Here is a 25,354-nt window from a genome sequence, read left to right on the forward strand (position 1 = left end):
AAGCTGCTCTGTTTGAACTAGCAATTAAAATAATTTATGTGCACTGTCTCCTGATAAACCACTAGGCCAGTGATAACCCAGAAATATAGAGAGGGGAAAATGATAACCACGTAATGATACAGTACAAGGTAACAAACACTTCCACACCTGCTAAATTCCCATGGACTTGAAAAAACCCAGGGAAAAATGATGCCAACTTGTGCTAAACAATCCAGCTCTGCAATAATATTAAATATTAATAGCTTACCTGTCTATATTGCATATAATCCCAAAATACTGTAGAAATTGGCAGCCAAATTCTTCTCCCAGCTGCACCTGTACAGAATCAATTAAACCAATAGGTTTGCATTCACAGAGAGAAGCCAACTCTCACTGATAATGGCATTTCACCCACTGTTTGCATTCAGCCACCAACAGGATCACACCCCAGCTCAGTTTAGTCTCCTAAATTATCTCTGACAGGTGCCAGCACCAGATGTTTCAAAGGAAGGAGCAATTCACCCCTTAATCTAGGGCCCTGCCTCAATTTAGAGCCCCAGGAAGCACTGGGGAGTAATTACTTTGAATGACTCTGGGGAGTAGTTATTCCACAATAGCAGCAGTGGAGTGTCTACTCTGAAATAAGCGTTATTCCTCATGGAAAGCAAGAGTTATTATTTCAAAATAACGGGCTTGGTAGTGTGGACGCTCCACTTGTTATTTCAAAATAGCCGAGGGTTAGGGTTAGGGTTATTAAAATAGCGGAGTTATTTCAAAATAGCCGCAGCCTGTGTGTTGGGCCTCACGTAAACCTTGTCCTCTGTGCCTGCAGTCTTTCCCTGCAAAGTTACAGAGAGCCTGTCTGGGAATGTTTAGCCTCTGCTAGGGCACCTGGCCCATCTGGGGGTTCTGACTGTGTGGGCTCCCAAGGTTTGGAATTTCCCCACTGGAGGAAATAGTTCCCCACTTGCTAAATAGTTACACATTAACCAAGCAGATGTGTGGGGCAACTGACAGAAAATGAACCGTGGGGAGAGGTGCACAAGGCCCAGGGCCTCCTTACGGATCCTGGTGCCCTGCACTCAGCAAGCCTAACAGCCCCCACTGGGCAAGGTAAGCTGGGGTCGGCTCCACACCTCTGTAAGGAACAGGGCCTCAGGTGGAAGGGGTGGGGCTAGGGGCAACCAGCCTTCAGCACCACCCAAAACATGGTGCCTTCCCCTCAGAGCCACACAGAGCACCTGTTAGCAGCAATTTAAAGGGCCCAGGGCTCCAGCCACTGCCACTGAACAGCTGGCAATTCTCCATATTCCCCCTCCTCCCCAGTGGCACCTGCAGCCAGCTAGCCACTGTGTTGGGGAGTGGCTATAGAGATGCTGGAGCAGGAGCTGTGGGGGGGCGGGGTCAGGGCCAGGGCTGCAGGCGGCAGGGGCAGCAGCAGGGCAGGGAGGCTGATGTGGAGCAGGCGGGAGGTGCAAACACCAAGCGGGGAGCAATGCAAGATACTGGCTCTGGTACTACGTGGGGCCTAGTCAAAACCACAACATCCCATAAAGGCGATTTCCAAACAAGGTAGAGCATGAGCATCTGGAATGAACCTCCAGTGCTCCTGAGGTGGCAGGGTTAGTGTGAGTTGAGAAGCTGACCCGCTGCCCACTCCGCCGGCGTGGCCTTGGGCTCATCACTTCACCTTGTGCTGCATCCCTGCTTCTGTGGGATGAAGATAATACTCGTTCTCCTCCCCATTCTCTGTCTTCTCTACAGGTTCTTCAGGGCAGGAACGAGGTGCTGTGTATTGAAACAGCTCTTAGCACAACAGCGCCCTGTAACCTGTGGTTACTTTCAATCCTTCCCATTCTCCAGCGCTGGAATAAATTGCCCAGGGGCACTGCTGAATCTCCATCATTGGAAATATTTCAGAGCAGGTTAGACAAACACCTGTCAAGAATTATCTAGGTCAGGGCTACTCAACTGTGGAAACTCTGGGGGCTACAATGATACTCACAGCACATGCTGAGGGCCACAACTTAAGTGTGGTTGCATATATATGCAAATATATGCAAATAGATTCTTTCACACTGACGGGCATGAATACAAAGATTAAGGCATGACTACACAACACACAGGACCCATTTAAGTCAGTTCTGCTGATATTAATGAAATGCAATATTTACCCGATTTCCACCCATATGACAGCACTTTTAATGAGCAATGACAGTCCAGGAATTTAACTACTAATACACATATCAACAGAAGACCATTATATTGACTCCTATTTTGTTTTGGTTCCCACCCGCGGACTGTGTGTTGAGCCCCGTGTAAACCCAAACTGCACCTCGGGCAGCCGTGGGCCAAATGTTGAGTAGCCCTGATCTAGGTAATACTTAGTCCGGCCATGAGGGCAGGGGATTGGACTAGATGGCTTCCAGTCCTACAATTTTATGAATAGCCACCCTTGCTCAGACTCTTCAACCAGGATGTTGGGCTAGTGAAACACTCCCAACGGGCATGACTTGCAAACCCAGCCCCACCTCCAAATTCCCAAGCCCCCATTAAACCTGGCCAGCCTGAGCAGATGTCAAGTCCAGCATGTGCTGCTGAAGGCATTTCTGCTGCCATTTGTACCACTCCAACACCTTCTTTGTAATGCACAAACAATTGCCCAAGTTTCGATGGTACATAAACTATCAGTAAGAAGGAAGGAATAATACAGCCAGCACCCAGAGAGGTTTTTATTTATAAACCAAGTGTAAGCCAAGATATTTGTAGCCAGTGCTCAAAAGGAGGAAAGCCACATGCTCAGATTCTGCTCCATCTCCAACACCTTCATCCCTCCCTTCATGCACCCACACAAAAGTCTGAGCAAAGAGAAGACCTTTACAGCATCCCCTGGTGATCAGACATCCAGTGGCGTAAGGGACATTGTCAATACCCCTCCCAAGGAATAGCACCACACTCGCACTTTCCACCTGCAAGGGACCCAGAACCTCCCCACTAGATTTTACTGGCCATGAGGGGCACTATGCTTATCTGCAGGTGAGAGGAAGTGTAAGAGCCAGATGTCTTACTTCTCCCACTTTGTATGGTTCTTCTCCTAACTCTGAGTGACTTGATCCACAAAATAAGCTGGAGACGCCTCCCAGTGAAAAAGCTTTCACTCTGCTTTAACTGTGCTGCACGCCTTCCAGAACAGTCCCAGCTGGGTTTGCAGACAGCCAGAGGGAAGAAAATAAAGTCTTCTTGCAAGTCCTATGCAGCAGTTGTGCTGCAAGCAAATCTCCTCAGCACTGCCCTAGACATTCATCCCTAGCAAGTGATCTGTATAACAAGGTGGCCTGTGAGGATGCTGGGTAGGAAAGGATAGATGCCCTTAGGAAATGGCAAAGGGTGATCACCAGCGATTAGAAAACACAATGAAGGGTGTGACATAAGGAAGTTGAACAAAACCTCTAACAAATAATTACTGGAGCAGGATACAGTCTGTAGAGCAGGGGTGGGGAACCTCAAGCCCAGGGGCTGGATGTAGCCCCCAGCCTGCCTGGATCCAGCCCCTGAGACTCTGGGCTTCCCCCAGTATTAGGGCACCCACAATCATGCTCCAACCCCCTGTGAGGTTGTAGCACACAGAATTGACTAGCCTGGGCCCCCAAAGGCTCTGCTGTGTGAGGAGAATACGGGGAGTGCCTTTCTCCTCCTCAGTCAGGGGCCACATCAGTGAGAGTTTGTTTTGGGGTTGTTGTTTTGGTTGGTGGTTGGTTGGTTGGTTGGTTGGCTTTATTGCTTCTCACTTGTGTGCAGTCCCTGACTGGGTTAGTGGCCTCTGGCCCAAAAAAGGTTCCCCACCCCTGCAGTAGAGTTTTCTCTGATAACTCCACAAGGCCCATCGGTCTTCTTGGAGGGACACATTAAATAGGTTCTGCACCACCAAAGGAGACTCTGCTTGGAAATAGATGCTCCAAAACACGAAAGATTCTTGACGTATCTTCATTTTATCCGCTAAACCCAGTGACCCCTGAAGGAAAAGCTGCTTCCCCCATTAGACATGCCAGCCCATCTAGACCCTTTCCGGGGTAACGGTAGACAAAAGGCAGAGGGGTTTTGAAGTGAAGGTGGATAATGGAGAGAATTGGAGATGAAAAGGTTTGTTAGATGTCTAGTGAAATCTATCCACCAGCAAGCGAGGGATCTTTTCTTGGGCTGTACCCAGTGTTCCTGTATATATTGCACAGGCTTAATTTCCAGTTCAAGGCTACTCCACTGTCTGGGTATGTCTACACTACAGTGCTATTTCGAATTAACTTAATAGTAAATTCGAATTAAGCTAATTCAGAATAATGCATCTATACACAAAAACTATTTCAAAATAGCATTTTGCTATTTCGAAATAGCACGTCCACACTAAGTGGCCCCTGAACCGAAGTTAAGGCTGGCTGGAACCAGTGCCGACAGGGCATCAAGTTAGGACTTAATGTGTGGTGCTGCTGCCTGAGGCTAACTGAGCTCTGTGCTTAAAGAGACCCTACTCCCACCCTGGACAGACAGTTCTCAAGGTTCCCCGCTTGTTTATCTACCTCAATGAGGGACAGCAAAGCAGTCCTGTCTTGGAGTGCCCTGAGTACCTGCACTCGGGACACCACAGCACTCAGCCACATGGAGCCAGAGCTGTCCCTGGGCGCACCGGTGCATCTCGTGGGGTCGTTGCCATCAGCCCAGCTGCATTTGCTGCAAGCTGCCATCCGGGGGGTTGTCCATTGTGGGGGCTGTCAGGATCCAGGAGGCCCTGAGGGACAGCGTCCATCCCAATAAGCCCTTAGAACCTCCCCCATCCTCCCCACTGGGGGTTCGTGCCCCATTCCTCCCTCACATCCTTCCACTTACCCCTCTCTAGCCCCCCTTCCTGATGTCAAATAAAAGACACGTATGTTCAAAAATAGAAACTGGGTTTATTGAACAAAACTGGGGGGGGGGGGATGAACCTCAGTGGAGACTGGGAAAAGGAGGTGAGAGAGGGGAAGAAAGAGGGTGGAAGAGGGGAGGGGGAAACCTGGGAGGAGGGAACTGGAAGGGGGAAGCAAGGGGAAGAAGGGGGAGGGGAAGCTCAGGATTGGGGGTCTCACCAGACCAACCTGACTTTCAAGCAAACCTTTTGCACGTGGCCTTTGGTGGCCAGGCCACATTCCTCTGTCTAGTATGGAGATCATAGATGTTGGGGGCATCCCCCCCCCCCCAAACCTGAATAAGGTCCATGATCTCCACCCTGGACGAGGAAGGCACCTTCCTTCTTCAGCCCCCGTCAGGCTCCTGGGAGCTGGCAGACTGCTCCTGGGGAGGGGCGGAGGGCTGGCTGCCAGTGGCTTGCTGGCTCATGTTTTGGGGCCATTAGGTCAGGGGCCCTGGTGGCCACTGCTGGCTCTAGGCTGGCAGGCTTGGAGCTGGCACAGGCACTGTGGCCAGGGCCTATGTCTTTAATGTCTCCGGGGCTGGGGCAGAGGAGAGTAAGTGTTCCTGGTTGTGCCTGGAGTGGCCACCAGGGCTCCCTGGGAAGGGCTGGAGGCCCCCTATTTCAAATTAAGTGTCTACGCAGCACTTAATTCTAAATAGCTATTTCAAATTTGGTGTTACTCCTTGTAGAATGAGGTTTACCAAAATTCAAAATAAGGGCTCCACTATTTCAAATTTATTTCGAAATAGCGGTTTGCCTATGTAGACACTATGTGGCCTATGTAGACACTGCTGTTATTTCAAATTAACTTTGTAGTGTAGACATACCCTTTAATACAGTGGTTCTTAAGCTTTTTAATACAGAGGAACACCAAACAATTTTTTTTATGAGGAACACTAAGGGGGGAAAAAAAGGGTCGGGGAAAGTTATTGGGGGGAAAAAAGGGTTGCCTGCCCCTTTAAGGGCAGCCATTTTTTTTAATGCTGTTGTTCTCTGCAGCACACCTCCAACTGCCTCCCGGCACACCAGTCTAATACAACTCACACTGGGGGAAGGTTCCATATATGGTGCACATGGCAGGAGGTGAGGAGCAAAAAGACTTTTATTCTGTCCTAAGTTTTGGAGTTTTAACTACAGTTCATTGCTCCAGTTTTGTCCCAGCCACAACGTTCTATCACACAGTCAGTGAGCAGAGCAGGAGTGATGAACTGTGGTACTTACTGGCAACCATTCAAAGGAGACTTAAAGAAGGCAAATAAGATAAAGGAAAAAAAGAGGGGGCAGGTCTACATGGGGAGTTAGTGTAAATGAGGGACCAAGCTGAACCCACGGATGGCCTGCAATCCTTGTTCCTCAGCATCTTACGGACATCTTCACTAGAGGCGTGTGACCCTTGTGTGTCCTGTGCTTTGGCCATCTTCTTTCACTGTCAAGTATCCAATTTCATAGCTACCATTGACCTTTTCACAGGACCTAAAGAAAGGGAATATGGTTAGGTACAAGAGAAGGACACTTTTTGAAAGCCACAGCCGGCCCTGGCTTGCCATACAATCATGGTCATTTCTCATGTAGCCTAGCTCATGTTCCACTTACCGTTAACACACCTCCCCAGAGCCACGAGAGCATATGTACTTTTCCTTGGTCCTCCTGCTGCTCCCAGCTGCACCTTCCAAACCCACAGAAGAACCTCCATTTCATCCCTTCTTCATTCCCTGAACAAAGTTACTGCCCCCTTCAACCTTCCGGACCCCACCTGTCACCACCAGAAGATGGTGCTCGCCTCAGCAAGCCTCATCCTCACAGTATACGGACCATCCTGCTGCCCCTATGCCCCGGCCCCCCATGCAGATACTCTGGTCTCCATGGCAATTGCTGCTTTTGCACATTGCCTCCCCCAGCTCTCAGTCTGATGGCAGCGTTGGGGAAGGATCGGGAGTGAATTCCAGATGGGGAAATCACTCTGAGCAAGAGCATCAATCAGGTCTGCGACGGGATGGGGAACCACCTGAGTTTCCTCAAATCCTTAGAAGTTAGTGCCTGGATGAGAGTGCCTAAGGACTGCTTTTCTCTAGAGGTCCCACCCCTATTTTCCATATAACTGACTCTCATCCTCACCCCCAGGCCCTGTCAAGCCCCTCACTAGAGGAACATCTAGACTGCCCGTGGCTTTTGAAAGAAGATATGCAAATTCATGCCAAATTTGCAAATCTTCCGATCCCATTTTCGGAATAGTTTTTTTGAAAAAAAAAAAGCCATCTAGACGCGTTTCTTTAAGAAAAAAAACCCTTTTTCAAAAGAACCCTGTACACCTTTTTTTTTTTTTTTTTTTTTTAAGGAAGAAGGGTTCTTTCAAAAAAGGGTTTTTTTCCCCCTGAAAGAACCACATCTACACTGCTTTTTTTGGGGAGGGGGGGACTTTTCCAAAAATGAGATCAGAAGCAGATATGCAAATTCACGCCAAATTTGCATATCTTCTTTCAAAAACCGCAGGGCAGTCTAGACGTGCCCAAGCATTGGTAACATGTATTAACAGTGCAGGCAAGGGATGGGTAAGTTGTGCGTTTCATTCGTGGGTGGGTCTGAAAGAGCTGGCAGCTCAGTTGCCTGAATAGCAACTCATGAGAAGGCGAGGGCGGAGGGGCAACTCTGCAAATACATTTTGAGGACTTACCGCTGGCCATCCACACCTTCCTCCATGTAATCCTGAAGCTCTTTGCCATGTGTCTCTGGGAGCAGGAAGCAAAGAATTCCTCCAATCACTGGAGTGCTTCCAAATATCGCCTTGGAGATAGAAGGATGATACTTGTCCAAGAGACCAATCAGAGGGGAGATGATGCTACCCACTCTGGCTGACATTGAACATAAACCCAAACTGGTCTGCCTAGCAAGGGAGGAAAGCATGGAAGATGTGAACAGGATGCCATTAAAGAAAATCTTTGCTAATGGGGTTGTCCTCAGGGGTCTAGATCAGTGATGGGCAACCTAGGTTAGTGAGTGGCCCTCCTCCATCTCAGTGGGTTGCAAGATTGTGGTAGCCAAGATGGTCTCCCGGGATAGGGTAGCTTTGCTAACTGTACTTGTGTACCTAGAGTTTGTGGGCTGTGCGGATTGAACTATAGCAGTGTTGTGATGGGGTGCCATGGCAAGAGCACAATGTTACGTACAGTCCGAACACACCTTACTTCACATGCTTGCATGTCACTACAGTAATACCAGTAGGGAAAAAACTATGCTGATTGAAACCAGCAGGCTCTGGCAACCCTGCACGTGGGCAACAATAAACAAAATATCTTACAGATCTCTCACACACGACCTTGGGCCACAGGGTTGCCCACCACTGGTCTAGACCCTTGCTCTGTTCTGCAGCATGGGGGAATCCCAGATCAAGGCCTTACTGGTGCCCCGATTCCCAGGATGTTAAATGGTGCTGGAGGTCAATCCACAGCCTTTTGTCTTTCAACATGTGTGGAAAAAATCGCCCATCTTTGCACTACCCACAGCAGGGGCAGTATTGTAGGTGAGGCTCCAATGTTTGGAGAAAGCGACATACAATAGCCACAGGGCTCGATTCAATGGGCTCTTGATTGCTAACTATAATTGATCATTGACCTTTCAGCTGAAAAACAGTGGCCAAAGGAAGGTGTTTTTCCAAAAAAGTTAACGTGAACCACAATCCATCAGTGAGTGGCAAGGCAGGAAAAGCAATGAGTGGATTTGTTTTTGACTAAAATACCCAGCCCAGTCACCATGCTGCCTCTCCGGGAGTAAGGGATGTGGGTGGTCATGCAGTCTAGTATCTGATGCACTCAAAGCCATTCATACAGAGCATAACAAGGATCCCATTTCCCTCTTCCGGCACTGGTGACCCCCATCACCATGGTATCTTGGATTCAAATTAATCCCCTTGATTTCTAGATCAAAACCAGAGATTGACTGCTGCCTGTTCCAGGCTAGAAGGGGGATAAGATTGGGGATGCTAAGAGATTAGAGTCATCTGTAGGATGAAGGGTTATTGTTTCATCAGGGACTGATCTAGTACAGTGTTTCTCAACCAGTGGTACGAGTACCCTTAGGGGTACTCAAGAGAAGTCTGAGAGGTACGTGAGCACAACTGAAATTTGGAGAACTGAATTTTTGTCTTAAGTTTTACAGTGTTTTATTATTTTTGTACTTTTTACACCCAAAAATTTCATCCTCCGCCCGGTTATGATTAAGTTGTTTAAACAAATATATTGCAACAGTAGAAAAAAATTGTGTGTGTCTGAAAACTGTAGGTACTGGGGGTACTTATACATTTTTTTTTAAAAGGGGTACTTTATTAAAAAAAAGTTGAGAAACACTGATCTAGAGCATCTAGAACCAGATCAGATGGAACTCCTTGGAACTCTTTAGCAACTCTTTATTTCCTAACAGCCTCCATTACCAGTGAAACTAGTGGTTGAAATCCGTAGGCTATGTGCTTCTTGGAGTAAACCCATCATTGAAAGAAAAGGAAAAAAAAAGTTAAAAAAGAGAGTTTAAAAAGTTAAAAAAGAGTAAAAAAGAGAAAGGAGGGAAAAGGAGAGAGAAAGGTGATCTCACCTCAGAACAGTGGGGAACAGCTCTGCACAATACACATAGGAAGTAGAAAATGAGGCTGAGATGGCAAACCTCCCTACCACAGCCAGCGTCGTGACCACCACTGGCAAATCTGGTGGCAAAAGGTAATGCGGTTACACAAATCTTATACATGGTGTGGGGGCAGGGTGAGCATAGTTAGGGCTGACCCATAAAGGAGGCAAACCTTTCCTACATGGACCGTGTATAGTGCGACCTGCACTAAGGACCCTCCCTCTCTCCAGCTGGGTTCACCAAAACCAGGTTCAAAGGATGGTTCTGCTCTGGGAAGTGACTGCAGAGATGGCGTCTCAGGATTTTGCATTTATCACACACCCCATTTTCTAGATTGAATGCATTCAGCATGGCAAGTGCCAAGATCTTTCCCCTAATAGCCTGCCCTACAAGTTCACCCTGAATTCTCAACAGACAACTGCGGGGTTTTCCCCTCTTTATCACTATACCCATCAACCAGAGATTCCACATATCAGATGATGCCCTGGGTTATATCTTCCAGCCCCTTACCTTCAGGTCATGTTCTTATTTACTCTTGTGTAACCCATGCCATCTTCACGTGCTTCCTCAGTCCTGCACACCCCCATTGACTTCAGACTGTACCTTGACCCAGCAATTAGAACTTTTGCAAATGTGTGAATGATTTATTCGCCCAATTAGAATCCAGCTCCCATAGCTGCCCTGGATCTGCAGTGTTACCAGAAGTAACAAGTCATTTTTGGCACTGAAGTCAACAGATACAAGTTGACACACACAGGGAGTCAACCCATGGGGTAAGAAGGCATCAGTTGTACTCTGTCACTTGTACCACATTTTACAGAACTCTCAAGGTTTCCAGTGCAACTTCAGCCAACTTCCAAGTAAAGACCAACCTTTCTTAAGTGATCAGTAGCAGCCCCTCCCTTGGATGATAGTGTGAGATACATTGCACTGTTATACCCTAGGAGCCAGATGCAGAGGTGCAGTGAATCATCCAGGAGAAGTCACTAGAGTTCTACCAGCCACTGACTTATCTGGATTTACACCAGCACTGAATTTTGCTCACGATGCTTCAGAGAGAAATTTGCAAAAGGTACAAATAAGTATTATGCCCTCAATTGCAATCAACTTTCAGTGGGAGCTGGGTGCAGACCTACCCATTGTACCTTTGAAAAATTGTTCCTATTGTGTTCTTCTTTATTATTGTATGATCATTTATTGTTTGTATTATAGTAGCCCCTAGGAAACCTAATTATGGACCAGGACCCCACTGTGCTAAGTGCTGTCCAAAACACAAAACAAAGCGACACCACTGCCCCACAGAGCATACCATTTAAATATGGGACAAGAGAAAACAATCAGTGGAACACAAGGAAAGAATGAGACAATATTATGTAAACAGAATGTACAACCAGAGTGATCAAAGCGACAATGGCAAAAGACACATTAGTAGCACAATGTGAGTGGGGGAGGGTTGCTCAGGAGGGGGATCAGCTACATGAAAATTAAAGGGAATGGAAGAGGAAATGGGGAAGTGCAGGGGTGGAGAGGCTTACACCCATAAGAACGGCCATATTGGGTCAAACCAATGGTCCATCTAGCCCAGTATCCTTCTTCCAACAGTGGCCAATGACAGGTGCTCCAGAGGCAGTGAACAAAACAGGCGATTGAGTGATTCATCCTATTGTCCACTCCCAGCTTCTGGCAAACAAGGGCAGATGTGGAGTACAGGTGAGGAGAGGAGACTGTGAGGAAGTAGCATGAGGCACTTGTATTTTTAATCTATCTATCCAGATGCCAGCAGCCTACTGTCACTACTCAAGTCTCCGGCTCTGCAACAAGCCCCAAGCTTTGGCAAAGGGTGGAGCAAGGATGAATCACACCAGCCTGTTTCAGTCCTTTCAAAAAGCACTAGAGGAGAAAGATGGCATTTCTAAGAAATTTTGTTCGTGTGTTTCTTTGCATCTTGTATAGTGCTAAGTACACTGCTGGCACCTCCAAAACAACAGCAGGGGAAGGCAATGAGAACATGGGCAAAAGGAGAGAAAAGAAGAGGAAAACCCTTTAAAACTCCTCCTCGGCCTACAAGAGGAGAGCATCTCCTTGAAGGCCACACCATGTTGTTCAATGGAACTTGCCTGCAAGGCTGGGGGAATGTTAAAGCGCCAGGAACGTGAAGAGAAAAGAAAGTAACACTAAGAAAATCCAGAAATTTGTCTGGAATGGAGCCCTGGGGGTGCCACCTCTGGAAAAAAGGTGGCTTGGGCATTGAAATCCAGTGTTCAGAGCCAATAGGGAGCACCCCAGTCAGCTGAGATAGAAGGAAAGAAAAATGGAGTACAAAGGAATGCGTTGGGGACGTGGCTGCCTCATGCACCAGGGAGGTTGGCCTGCGTGCAGAGGACTTGCTGTGTACCTTGTGGGATGCTGGTGATGAGGAGCATCATGACTCCACCTAGGAGCAGAAAGCTGCACTGGCATTTCTTCCTCCCAAACCACTGTAGCAGGAAGGAGCAGCACAAGCAAGAAAGTATCCCAACAGCTCCAAACACAAACTGCATCCAGTAAATGTCCAAGCCGAAATTCCCCACATTGAGGCTCATGCCGTAGTACACCAGGCTGTTCACAAACCTGAAAGCAGAGCAGAGCAGAATGTCTCTCTCCATGAGTGTAGTTAGCTTCAGATGTTCCCTGTTTCCATGGAGACAAGAAACAGTCACTACTTGTGCTAAAGTAAATCCTCCAGTGTAGAGGATGCCACATTTCTTGTACGCTCTTTGGGCAGCTGTTTGGTATTCCTGTGAAGTGTTATATGCTGGGTAAGAGAAATAAAAAGCAAAGGAAAGGTGTGCTCTACGCCACATGTAGCGATTCCACACTTCTTTATGCAATCGTTTGGTTTTCCGTTTGGCTCTCTCTGGGTATGTCTACACTACAAAGTTAGTTCGAACTAACGGACGTTAGTTAGAACTAACTTTCATAGGCGCTACACTAGCGCTCCGTTAGTTGGAATTTAATTCGAACTAACGGAGCGCTTAGTTCGAACTAGGTAATCCTCATTCCACGAGGATTAAGCCTAGTTCGAACTTACTAGTTCGAATTAAGGGCTGTGTAGCCCCTTAATTCGAACTAGTGGGAGGCTAGCCCTCCCCAAGTTTCCCTTGTGGCCACTCTGGCCAACACCAGGGAAACTCGTCTGCCCCCCTCCCGGCCCCGGACCCCTTAAAGGGGCACGGGCTGGCTACGGTGCCCGTGCCAGGTGCAAGCCTGCCAGCACCCAGCCAGCAGACCCTGCACCTGGCACGGATCGAGCCACCCACCCAATGCCCCCAGCCCTCCCCCTCTTCCCGGGACCAGGCTGGCGGCTCCCGGGAGCTTGCCCGGGACCGCAAGAGGCGGGCACCCGCCTGGGCTAGTGTGGACATCGTGGACCTCATCCATGACCTCCGCACTAGGCACAGGAAAGTGGCTGGCTAGGGCAGGAGAGCTGCCAGCCTGGCCACCCAGGAGCAGGTGTGCATGAAAATCAAGGTGGTCCACTGAGACCCCCGACCCTGAGCCCTGAGCTTACAATGGCCATACTGGGTCAGACCAAAGGTCCATCTAGCCCAGTAGCCTGTCTGCCGACAGCGGCCAACCCTAGGGACCCTGGAGGGGATGGACCAAAGACAGTGACCAAGCCATTTGTCTCGTGCCATCCCTCTCCAGCCTTCCACAAACCTTGAGCAGGGACACCACTCCTACCCCCTGGCTAATAGCACTCCATGGACCCAACCTCCATGACTTGATCTCACTTCCCTTTAAACTCTGTTCTAGTTCTAGCCTTCACAGCCTCCTGCAGCAAGGAGTTCCACAGGTTGACTCTTTGCTTTGTGAAGAACAACTTTCTGTTACTACTTTGAAGCCTGCTATCCATTCCTTTCCTTTGGTGTCCTCTAGTCCTTCTTTATGGGAACTAATGAAGAACTTTTCTGTATGCACCCTCTCCACCCAACTCCTGCTTTTAGAGACCTCTATCCTGTCCCCCCTCCGTCTCCTCTTTTCTAATCTGAAAAGTCCCAGTCTCTTTAGCCTCTCTTCATATGGGACCTGTTCCCAACCCCTGATCATTTTAGTTGCCCTCCCCTCTCCCACCCTCTCTCTTCCCCTCTCCCACCTCCTTTTCCCAGTCTCCCCCAGTTTTGTTCAATAAAGACAGATTCCATTTTTGAACACAATTGTCCTTTATTTTGTACATCAAGAAGGGGGGCTAGGGAAGGGTAAGTGGAAGGAGGTGAGGGAGGAATGGGGTACGCACCCCCGATGGGGAGGACTGGGCTGGCTCTGCGGGCTTCTGGGGGTGGAAGCTCTCCTGCAGCCCCCCAATTGCCCTCTCTCCCCAGATGGCAGCCTGCGGCAAGTGCAGCCGGGCTAATGGCCGAGTGCTGTGATGTGCCCAGTGTGGGCACTCCGGGCAATCCAAGCCAGGACTGCTTTGCAAGCGGGACACCCCTGAGAACTGTCTGTCTGGGGTGGGGGTCGGGTCCCTTTAAGCACAGCCCTCGGCTAGCCTGAGACAGCAGCTCCACGCTCTAAGTCCTCCTCTGATGCCCTGCCGGCACTGCTTCCGGCCATCCTTAAGCCCGGTTCAGGGTCCACTTAATGTGGACATGCTAGTTCGAATTAGCAAAACGCTAATTCCAACTAGTTTTTTAGTCTGGATCCGTTAGTTCGAATTAGCTTAGTTCGAATTAACGTTGTAGTGTAGACATACCCTCTCAGACTTTTGGAGACAGAGCAATCTACACCTGTGGACAACTCCCTAACCCAAAGCAAATTCTTTCCAGCAGTGACACATCACACCTCAGACACACTTACTCAGTAACCTACCCCTGCAACAAACCCCATTGCCAACTCTGTCCACACACCTATACAAGTGACACCATCGCAGGACCTAACCACATAAGCCACAACGTCAGGGGCTCATACAATTGCACATCCTCTAATGTGAGATATGCCACCAAGTGCAAGCAATGCCCCTCTGCCATGAATATTGGCCAAACTGGACAGTTTCTACAACAAAGGAACACAAGTCAGACATCAGAAATGGCAACACATACAAACCTGTAGGGGAACATTTTAACCTGCCTGGGCACTCGATGGATTTAAAAATAGCCATTCTTCTACAAAGCAATTTCACAAGCCCGCTACAGAGAGAGTGGAATTGGCCTTCATATGCAAATCTGACAGTGTTTCCCTTGGGCTTAAAGACATGAACTGGAAGTCACATTTTAAAACCAGCCTTCCTTACACTGAACAACTTATTGCCATCAAAAGCTAAGTATGGAACACTTCCAGCCCACTCAACTAGCCTCATTAGCACCAGCATGGCAATGGACAAGTATATGCTTTTCCTCTCCCTTCTTTTTCTGTTGTAATTCTAAGTGTCCCCCTTTTGTCTCTACTCAAGCACATCCGAGGAAGTGGGTTTTGCCCAGGAAAACTCATGATACTATATCTAGATATTTGTTAGTCTCTAAGATGCCGCAGGTCTGCTCATTGGTTTTCCTGTGAGACTTTGTATGCTGGGAAAGAGAAACAACAAGGGAGCACCAGACAGGACAAAATCAGGGGCTACTGCTAAAGAACTGTAGGAAATTGTGTTATCTTATTTCTGTCCATAGATAAGCCCTTTATTAAGCACAGACTAAGACTATGCCTACACTGCACTTTAGTCTGTAAGAATATTGTCAGACAGGAATGTGAAAAAAAACCAACTGAAAAGTTTTATTGATGAAAAGCACTACAGCTTGAACCTTTAAAATCCAGGACTCTCTGGTTCGGATAGTGCTGGGTCAGAGAGCTCGGGCTGGGCTAGTTGTGGGGAGCACAGCTGGGAATTGAATCAATCTTTTTAATCCCAATTCGGCATTGTAATCACAAGGCCATCTTTCCTCTTTATTACTCATGAAAAAAACACGTGCTTTTGTTTCACAAAACAGAACATTTGCGGATTGATGGCTTATAGTATGAAAAGGACATGTATTAATAGGAAACTGAAGGCACATTAGGTGGCTTTACAAAATTTCAGTACAGCAGATGTGCATGTCTTTTTTTTTTAAAGTTATAACACTGAGATATATTTGGACGACTTACCAGGTATATAACATCACTAAAGTCACATTCCTCAGGTGCTGCTTCCTGAAGAGATCCAGAATAGTTCCAAATGTATCCTTTTCTACAGGTGTCAGCTTTTTAAATACACAAGCAAAAAAAGGGTCAAAATACAAAAGAGAAACCAATAGGCTGATCCAACTCCTACAAAAGCCAGTGGAAAGATTTGCCACACCTGGGAAAGGAGATTGGTACCAATAAGGTTCCACTGATGAGCAATAGAGCACTGCCGTACAGCATGCTAGATTCAGAGGATCAAAGCCTATTTTTCTAAATGCCCCCATTTTGGTCACTAAAAGTTTTCTTGGGATAAATATTCCTGACAAGAGGCTTCAGGAAAATATAGCAGACATTATTATTATTTGATAGGATTAAGAACAAAAATCTAGGAAACTCCATGGTACTTGAGCAAACTGGTCTGTAAAAAAGCCAGAGGATGATTTAAGACCATTTCTATAAAGTGATTGTACCCCACAGATATGTTAGATGAAAGTTACAGAGCAACTTTGTCCTTTTCTTTGATCCACTATCTACTATATTCAGCCTTCAATATAAAGTAGTGCTAGCAAGAAATTGGAATTCTTTCATGCTAGTGTCGACACTTTGTAAGGAACAAAACCCCAACATTTGGGAATTTTCCATGAATTGGGAATTCCCAAAATTTCATTTAAAAAAGCTGAAGTGACATTTTGTTTTGACCTTTTCAAAATGTTTCTCATGTTCTCTGAGCCCAAAAGCCCCAAAATTTCTTGCATTCACCTCATGTTCTGCCTCGAACTTGGGATCCTGAAAGACCTAGGACCTTCAGAGCTAAAAGCAGCTGGCTGTTTTCTCAGTGATATCATAGGCTTATATTCTTTTAGGACCAAGCCTAAGATGTGGCCATGTAACACATGCTGAACAGTAATATACAATATAAAACTAGTAGTGTTTGTATCTCTGTTCCAGTACACTTTGCATACAATTTGTTTTATCAGATTTGTATGCTCTTTGTGGCAGGGACCATGTATGCAGACAGTGCTCAACACCCTGGGGCCTGATCCTAACTGCAGCCTCTGGGTAACATGAAAGAAATTAAATTCTCCAGGAGACAAGATTAAGAAATAAAGGAAGAAGAAGAGACACAGTTCTACCTCTAGTGAAATGACATCCAGCTATTGAAATTTCACTGAATGGTCCACTCTGCTGTTTCAGTAGAAGAATAACAGGGTGGAAAAGGTTTTCCCATCCCTTGAGAATCGTTGAGATTTCAGAAAATGTCCTGTTCCTCATTACAACAAACAGAAGCCTTTTTAATCGTTCATATGTAAGCAGATTCAGGATAAGCTCTACCCTGACATCTGGTGGTGAATTGTGGCAAGTTGTGCAAAAAGACTTCAGGGGCTGATCTTGTTTGCATAGGCACACCCACCCCGCCTAGTATGAGCCCTCAGCAGCCCAAATGGCCACTTTGGCTGCAGTGGGATCCCCAGTTTCTCTGTTATTTAGGCAGGGAGAATAAAGTGTTGTTACCCTGATTATGTGAATCAAGGACAGTGGAACTGTTTTATGACAGAGGGATTCACCATCAACTAAGTAGCACTCATTAGACAAGGGACATAGGTTCCAAACCCAATGAAGTTAAAAAGGCTGGGGACAGGTATTTGTACCTGGTAGTGGGGCCCCTGTCTGAGGGCCTGACATACCAACTGCACCCCCTCCTCTCTCCACTGTGGCATAGGAGTCTAGTTACAGACTGCTGAGCTGAATTCACTTTGGGCCAATGCACCAGCACTGAGGCTCCCCTACTATGAGCTGAAATCACTGAGTGCCGCAGGGGAGCTTGAAGCTATATTGCTGAGCTGCTGGCAAAGCGGTTCACAGGAACGACCGGCAGCCGGCCAGTGGAGTGGCTGGCAGGAATGACTGGCGGGTGGCCGGTAGAGTGGAACAAGATGGCTGGCGGAGCAGGGCAGTTTGCGGGATGGCTGGAGGAGTGTAGCAGAGTGGCTCGTGTTAAAGGCTGCTGAATCCACAGAGCGTCCACACTGCCTGCCTGCTCTTGCTCAAGGAAATTTACAGTACGGTGTGGTAAGAGAGGGCTTCTTGCACAAGAGCTACGCTCTTTTTTTTACAGGTGTAAGCCATCTTGTGCAGGAGCTCTTGCACAAGAGGGCAGTGTGGACTCAGCAGGGATTTCTTGCTCAAGAAAGCCCTATGGCTAAAATGGCCATCGGAGCTTTCTTGCGCAAGAGAGCGTCCACACTGTCATGGGCACTCCTGTGCAAAAGCACAGCTCGCACATGGCAGCATGGACATGTTCTTGCGCAAGACTTCTTGCACGAGAACCCTTGCGCAAGATGTTCTTGTGCAAGAAGCCACCAGTGTAGACAAAGCCTAGTTGCTTTGTTATGATGTATGTGATTGCTACTGTCCTGTGCTGCTCTGTAGCGACTGTATGTGTGTGGGTAGTGCCCAGCAGGGGAAGGGATCTTTGGGTGAGGACTCCTGAGGGAAGGCGGGTAGGGAATGGCCCAGGCCCTCCTGACACCTGAGCTAGGTGGAGGATTCAGTCAGCTGACACTTTGCCCAGGAAACAGGACAAAGGAGTAGGCGGGGAAGCCTGGAGGCTAGGTGACCAGTTGCTAGGTGTGTGAGTTAGTTTTCAGCTGGCTGAGGGAGAGGGGAGTCTAGCTGGCTTGGGGGCCGGGGCAGGGGCCCAGAGCGTACTGGCTGCTCCCGATTCCTTAACAAGAAGTTTGTGCTACGCTGTTTCCCTCTCAACAAATAAACCTTCTGTTCTACAGACTGGCTGAGAGTCACATCTGGCTGCAGAGGGGGGTGGTGTAGGGCCCAGTGACTCCCCCCCCCACTCTGACAGCGGGCAATGGGGTTGCTGGAGGGAAGGATTCCAGTTGGGCCTAGCAACAGGCAGATGGGGTGAGTTACGTATCTGTATTTTAGAGAGTAGTCGACCGGGTCACACTACTTGTGTATTATCCTTCAGAATTCCAAGAGATAAAAGTCTTACACTGTAACCTTCCAACAAAGCTACTTTTGTTTTTATCTGACTTCTCTATATGCATGTTGTGAACATAATACTTTGCTCATAGATAGCACAGAGCCATTAAAATACTTTTCAAGCTTTTTATCCATTTATATAACTATTTATCCTCTGGCTTTTCCCGTAACTCCCCCCCAGAGAGCTTTCTGACTTCCCATATCTAGCCCATTTTCCAAACATATCACCTGACTCCAAACCTTTTAAGAGAGTGACCCGCTGCCATCTCACCATTACCTGTTCAAACAGTTCTGGGGGGATGCTTTGGTTATTGACAAAGGCAGCCTTTCGAAGCAGTTTTTTGGCTTCCTCTATCTTCCCTTTTGTCATAAGCCACCGAGCAGATTCTGGAAGGACCCTACAAAGTGGTTGAAAAACTGCAGTTACTCACTTGACCGTGTCGGCCTGATGTGCCTGGAGTGCTCTTACAAGTGACGGGATTGTGTGCATTTCCTTCAGGAAGCGTGCCGATCTTCTGAGGCGCTTCCAAACAGCTTGTATTTGGGGGCTGTTTTGTTTCAATAGAAATAATGTTATTGAGGGGCCTAAGATTAAGCTCCTAAATCCATATTTAGGCACCTCAATAAAAGTGGCTTGATAGCCAAATGCACTGAGTTCCCAGCAGCTCCTATTAGCTTTGTATCAGCTTTGTATGGCCTATAATGGAAAGCAGTCACCCCTTCAATGAATAGATGTGTCCACTGTGTTCTAGCTCCTGCCTCCCCAGTTTCACAGAAAGACCGCTGCAGTGTGTGGGAAGAGCTCTCTAGTGACAGCACACTTACCATATGTAAAAGAAAAGACACAGCACAGGGACAGATCCAGCAATCTGCAACAGCTTCCAGTTGCGAACCCCATAGGCTAAGCCAGCCAAAGTCATCTGTCCAATGGAAAAGCTGCAATGAGAGATCACCACTGTATGTGTCCGGTAGGAGACTCCAGCCCATTCAGCACCTACAAACATTAACACAGATTGAACTGCTAAAAATCTCAATGATTCAGTGCCATTGAAAGGAGTTTTTTTTTCCTATTTCAAATCAGTATCTCTAGAATTCCCAATCTCTCAGTACCACTCAGGGGTTTGCTTTAGAGATGTTAAATATCAGTTAATTGAATAGTCGATTAACCTCATGAATTCTTATTGGTTAATTGACTATTCTATAGTCCCAGGGGGTGGGGCCGACACCGGTGTCCTCCAGCCTCACTCCCGGAGAGCCTTCTGCCACTCCATGCTGCTGCCTCTGATACAGAGGCAGCAGTGCAGGGTCACAGCAGCCCTTGTCCAGAGTGGAGAGAGGGCTGAGCTGCAGACCTGGTGCAAGCCAAAACTGAGCAAGGCTGTTCGCATGGATCCCAATACACTTTAAATGCAGAACTGCAGTTTGGGTAGGTCCCAGACCCAGTGCGAGCCAGGACTGAGCCAGGCCGCTGGCCAGCCTGCTAAACAATTTACTGGTGGTCGGGGGAGGGGGGGGGAGGAGGAGGTGCGGGGGAAATGCGTGTAGTCTATAGCATTGACCTATATGCTTTTGCTTATCGGTTAATTGAGTACACTATTACATCCCTACTTTGCTTCATTAACCTTTGTGAATCTCTAGGAAAAAGTGTGAATTGTGTTATAAGAGGGGCTTTCCTCTCTGTGTGTAGCCAGAGTTGTCGGAGACACAATAGCCCATCACCACTCATAGGAAATATTAATGACAAACCGAGCACAAACAAGCTCACATTTTGCATCCTCCAACTAACTGAGCTTGCACCTATGTTTTCTGCACCCCTCCCACCACATACATAAATAATGGGCCAGATTTTCCTCTTCCCTTGACTAGTGTCACTCCTCTGACTTCAATGCGATTACTCCGGATTTACACCAGCGTGAGAGGAAGATAAGTCACTCAGTATGTCATTCACAGGGAAGCATATTTCTAAAAACTGTACAGCTCTTTTATCCAGAAGCCTTTTTCATTGGCTTTTGGGAGCATGGCATGGTGGGGACTTCTAGCTCCAGTGGGCAGGGAGCTCTGACTACAGCCATGGAGCTCTGGTCCCAAACCCTGCAGGAGTTGTGAAGCGGGACCAGGCTGCCCTAGGCTGATTGTGGCAGGGCAGCATGGGCCATGAAGAGAGGGACCTCCCCTGGTCTGGAAAATCCCCTCATTCAGGACTGGTTAGGTCCCAGGGGTGCTGGACAAGGGAGGTCCAACCTGTAGTAGTGTGGAAATCTTACCTAACGTCACTGTGCTTATAGTGAAACCCGACACAGCAACACCCACCAGGCATCTCAAAGCCATGTAGACATAGAAATCTGGTGCAAAGGCTGCTCCAACACCAAATGCCCCCATCAGAAGCATGGAAAACAAGGTAACAGGACGCCGACCTATTCTGTGGGAAGAAATCTATTTGTCAATCTCTGAGGCTACGGTCAGGTTTCATGCCTAGGAAAATATTAAGGGCAAAGCAAAGGAACTGGCAGCCATGCCGGACCCCTGGGCAAGGTGGGGGGCCCTGGCTCCCTGCTCCCAGAAGGGGCAGGGCCTCTCGCAGAAGGGGCGGGGCAAAAGCCTGAATGAATGTAAGAGCCTGATTGTGGTAAGTGGTATTGCTACAAAATCAAAGTTCTGGCCATGACTGTCAGACATGACAACGGGTTAAGGTATGTCCAGACAGGGATCCGGGTGATGTGGGTGGCTAAGCACTTTATGAAAAACTCATGGAACTCACCCGGCTCCATGCTGCCAACCACCCAAGCATCATGTACTGGACACTGGGTGAGTAAAGGGCCCCGTTGACCCAACTGACTGGTATGGGAGACCAAGCCCATGATACCGCACTGGGGGAAAAAGGTACCTGAGACACCCAAACTACAACTCCCAAGAGACACAGTGACAGAATTCCCAACCCATTTTTTCCCTGTTTTCACCTGAAAAGTTTCTGGGTATTTAAATTTTCCCCAAACCATCTCCAACTTGTATGTGGAAAATGGAGATCAAAATTATATTGACCATTTTCCTCAGACTTGTCCATAGAATCCCCTCCTCCCCCATTTTCAACCAGCTTTAATAATAAGCAGTCATAAAAATGACTGAGTAATTTGCCCTAGCCCACAGGGCACATCGGAGTCAGGGCCCAGACTCCAATTTTCTAACCACACCAGCCTTGGGGCTACAAGGCTCTATACGAGTGTTTCTTAAACTTTTTAAGACCTAGAAACACCAAATCTTTTTTTTTTTAAAAATGAGGAACACCAAGGATTTTTTGTTGAGAAAAAAAAAAAGGTCGGGGGGAAAAGGGGCGGGGGAAAGGGTGGCCATTTTGAATTTTGTTGTTCTCTGTGGCACACCTCCAACTGCCACAGTTTAAGAAACACTGCTCTATACAATATGCCCTCAAATGCGGCTAGCCTGCTGACTTTGTACAGGTTGATCATTCTCTCTCCTTACCTGTCACTTAATGAACCAGAAACCAGAGCTCCAAGGAGAAGTCCAACCGTGTAAATAGACATGGAGATGTCATGTAGTCCTTTTCGATCACATACCAGGTCAAACTGAAAGAAAGACACAAACTAGGTTTAATTTGAAAAGGGATTTTGTAAATGCTAGATTCATGATGTGTAAGCAGTACAAACATTCCCAGAGAAAACTGAATACTGCATATAGATGCGGGTATCCCATCTCAAAAAAATGATATATTGGAATTGGTAACAGTTCAGAAAAAAGCAATGGCAGTTATTAGGGGTATAAAGCAGCATCCATAGGAGGATAAATATGATTGGGATTTTTCAGTTTACATAAAAGAGATGATTAAGGGGGGATATGATGGAGGTCTATAAAATCATGACTGGCGTGGCAAAAGTAAATAAGGAAATGTAATTTACTTCTTGTAACACAAGAATAAGGGGTCAAATGAAATTAATAGGCAGCAGGCTTAAAACAAACCAGAAGAAGTATTCTTCTCCTAACCTGTGGAACTTTTTGGCAGGGGCTGTTGTGAAGGACAAGACATTAACAGAGTTAAAAAATAAGACATTCACAGAGGTAGGTCCGTCAATGGCTATTAGTGAGGATGGGCAGGAATGGTGTCCCTAGTCTCTGTTTGCCAGATGCCGGGAATGCATTTGGTTCATTCTCAGCCTTGGCCACTGTCGGCAGACAGGACACTTGGCTAGATGGCCCTTTTTTGATAAGTGATTAATACATTACACAGTGCAGGTATGAAATATAAAATCTCATGCAGCATTAAGTTTTATTCACGCGGATCCTGATGAAAAATTAGCTCTAGGACACTTGACTAGATGGCCCTTTGGTCTGACCCAGTATGGCCAGTCTTATCCTTAAAAATAATTAATCTGTCCAAATTATAAAAAATAAATCTATCAGATTCTGCCAAGCCATCCATAGCTTCACATCTTCAGAAGCCCCGGGTCTTCACTGTAGAATGATTCTACAACTGCAATAAAGCAATTTGTATTAGTCAGGAACAAAGTGACATTACAAACCTGAGTTACCAGCGTTTGCTCTTCCCCTGAAGGGTAGACCCAGCCGTTCCGGCATTTCTCAGTGGAGTTAAGCCCATATTGTAGAATGGAATCAATATCTCGCTCCACTTGCGTGTACATATGGCATTCTTCATAAGATCCAGGAGTGTTCCAAGGAATAGTTAAGTTTAGCTGCTGTTCCTTGCTCAGGTTTGGACTAATTTCATGGATCCAGCTGGTATCACAATGATGAGGCACATCCATAACCATGAACAGTTGGCCAAACATATGGAACGCAATACTAAAACTTCCCAGAGAAATTTGCAGCACCAAACATTTTTGAAAACGCCCAAAATCACCCACAATTTTGAGAATTTCTCCAAAATCAGTCATCATGAGCTTTGTCTGTGGGAAGACAGTACTGAGTCACTCTTTCATATGGGCTAGAATTAATGTTTAAACAGAAAATAAACTCTACAGAAGTACACAGCTAAAGCCAGGAGCTAATTTTTCATCAGGATCCGCGTGAATAAAACTTAATGCATGAGATTTTATATTTCATACCTGCACTGTGTAATGTATTAATCACTTATCAAAACAGGCAAGCACCATTCTCTGTATGCTGAAGGACAAAAGGCAGTGTAGATTAGTGATTAGAGCAGAGGATTTGGTCTCAGGAAACCTGGATTCTTTTGGCATCTCTTCCAAGATCTGGCAGTGTGAGCTTGGACAAGATGCCCAGGACTGGTTTTCAAACAGCATCTTATTTTGAGCACCTCACTCCAGACTTCTGTTGCCTGATTTTCTAAACCACTGAGCCCCTGCATTGCCCATTCATTCAGATTGCTTAGGAGGGTGCAGCACATCTGAAAATCAGGGATCTGATTTAGCACATTACACCCACATCCAGCTGGAATCACTCCTTACAGATCAGTGATGTTACATAATTGTAAGACAGAAGGATGATCCAGTGGTTAGGATGGTAGCCTGGGATTTGGGGGAGATGGGCTTAATTCTCTGCTTTGTCACAGACTTCCTGTGTGACCTCAGGCCTGTCACTTATTGTATCTGCCTCAGTTTCCTATCTGTACAATGGGGGGAAATAGCACTTCTCTACCTCAGAGAAGCGTTGTGAGGGTAAATACTCCCATACTGTGCTGAAGAGTGCCAAAGATAAGCAGAGTAACACACTAGGTGCTAGGAGTCTGAAGCTGAGCACCTCAAAGTTAGAAGTAATCTTTAAAAATGTGGGGCTAAAAGTGTCAGTTTAAGCCCCACAGCAAAATGAGGGGAACACTGAAGATTTATCCAGCACCTTGGGATCCCAGGATAAAAGCTGACATGGTGAAATAGTCCAGAGCATGGGCTCAGACATCACAGATGCAGCCTTGAAATGCTTATTCGCTGTGTGGAAGCATAAAATAGCTTATCAGTGCTAGCGCAGTGTTTGTATTTTCATTAAAGCAGCATTCCCCCCCTTCCCAAGAGTTTACACCAGGCCCAGAGTGAATCAGCACAGAAGGCATTTGAGGAGAAAGGTACTTTAAGTTTACAAATTAACGAATGGGAAAATTGTTGTGGTTATTGAGTCACTGGAAACTGTTCTTTACAGAAACATAGTGAAACCAGTTGTTTTGAAAGAAATTGGTTTCAACAGAGGGTTATTCTACCAGGGTAATCAGGGCACTGAAATAACGAGCCAGGTAAGTGCTTTGTGCATGAGCGGCATCCTTCACTGACCCAGTAAGAACAGAGCGGCTGTCCCACACGCAAGCTTCCTAACCCCACGTGGACCAGCAGAGCTGCTGCTGCGCTCTCAACCTGCACAGGAAGACCGGTTTCAAGGCCTACATCAGAGAGGACACGAGAAGACCAAGTTCAGTGTCACAGGACGTGTTTAAACAGTTGATAAACTTTCTTATTTTGCATTTTCTAGGGGGCTGTGCCCCCTGCTTGCTACACTCGCCAACCCCCCTCTCTCCTGCGGCTTTTGCGGTCAGAAAGCATGAGAGCTACTCTCACCACCACACAGGGCCAGCCCAAAACATTTTGGCACCTGAGGCAGGGAGCTCAAATGACGCCCCCATGCCCCCTCGCTTGGGCCAAAACTTTGAAAGGTCTCCATTTTGCCTTCTTCCTGTTCTACTCCTCTCCTGGCACTCCACCATCTCTGTGCATC

At 47.1% G+C, this 25,354-nt stretch overlaps 1 protein-coding gene across 1 annotated transcript; it reads right to left on the reverse strand.

The window, feature by feature from the left end:
- Positions 1 to 4,724: 4,724 nt before the first annotated feature.
- LOC102449191 (solute carrier family 22 member 13) lies at positions 4,725 to 23,591 on the reverse strand. The gene is made up of 10 exons (XM_006120640.2): positions 23,197 to 23,591; positions 22,142 to 22,245; positions 20,929 to 21,083; positions 19,490 to 19,658; positions 18,942 to 19,062; positions 15,647 to 15,741; positions 11,928 to 12,142; positions 9,503 to 9,611; positions 7,593 to 7,802; positions 4,725 to 6,394 (listed from the first exon to the last, which is right to left on the reverse strand). The coding sequence occupies exons 1-10, from the start codon at positions 23,569 to 23,571 to the stop codon at positions 6,298 to 6,300; spliced, it is 1,650 nt and encodes a 549-aa protein (XP_006120702.2). The 5' UTR covers positions 23,572 to 23,591; the 3' UTR covers positions 4,725 to 6,297.
- Positions 23,592 to 25,354: the final 1,763 nt, after the last annotated feature.

The sequence above is a fragment of the Pelodiscus sinensis genome, chromosome 2, assembly GCF_049634645.1.
Source record: "Pelodiscus sinensis isolate JC-2024 chromosome 2, ASM4963464v1, whole genome shotgun sequence".
Taxonomy (NCBI): Eukaryota; Metazoa; Chordata; order Testudines; family Trionychidae; genus Pelodiscus; species Pelodiscus sinensis.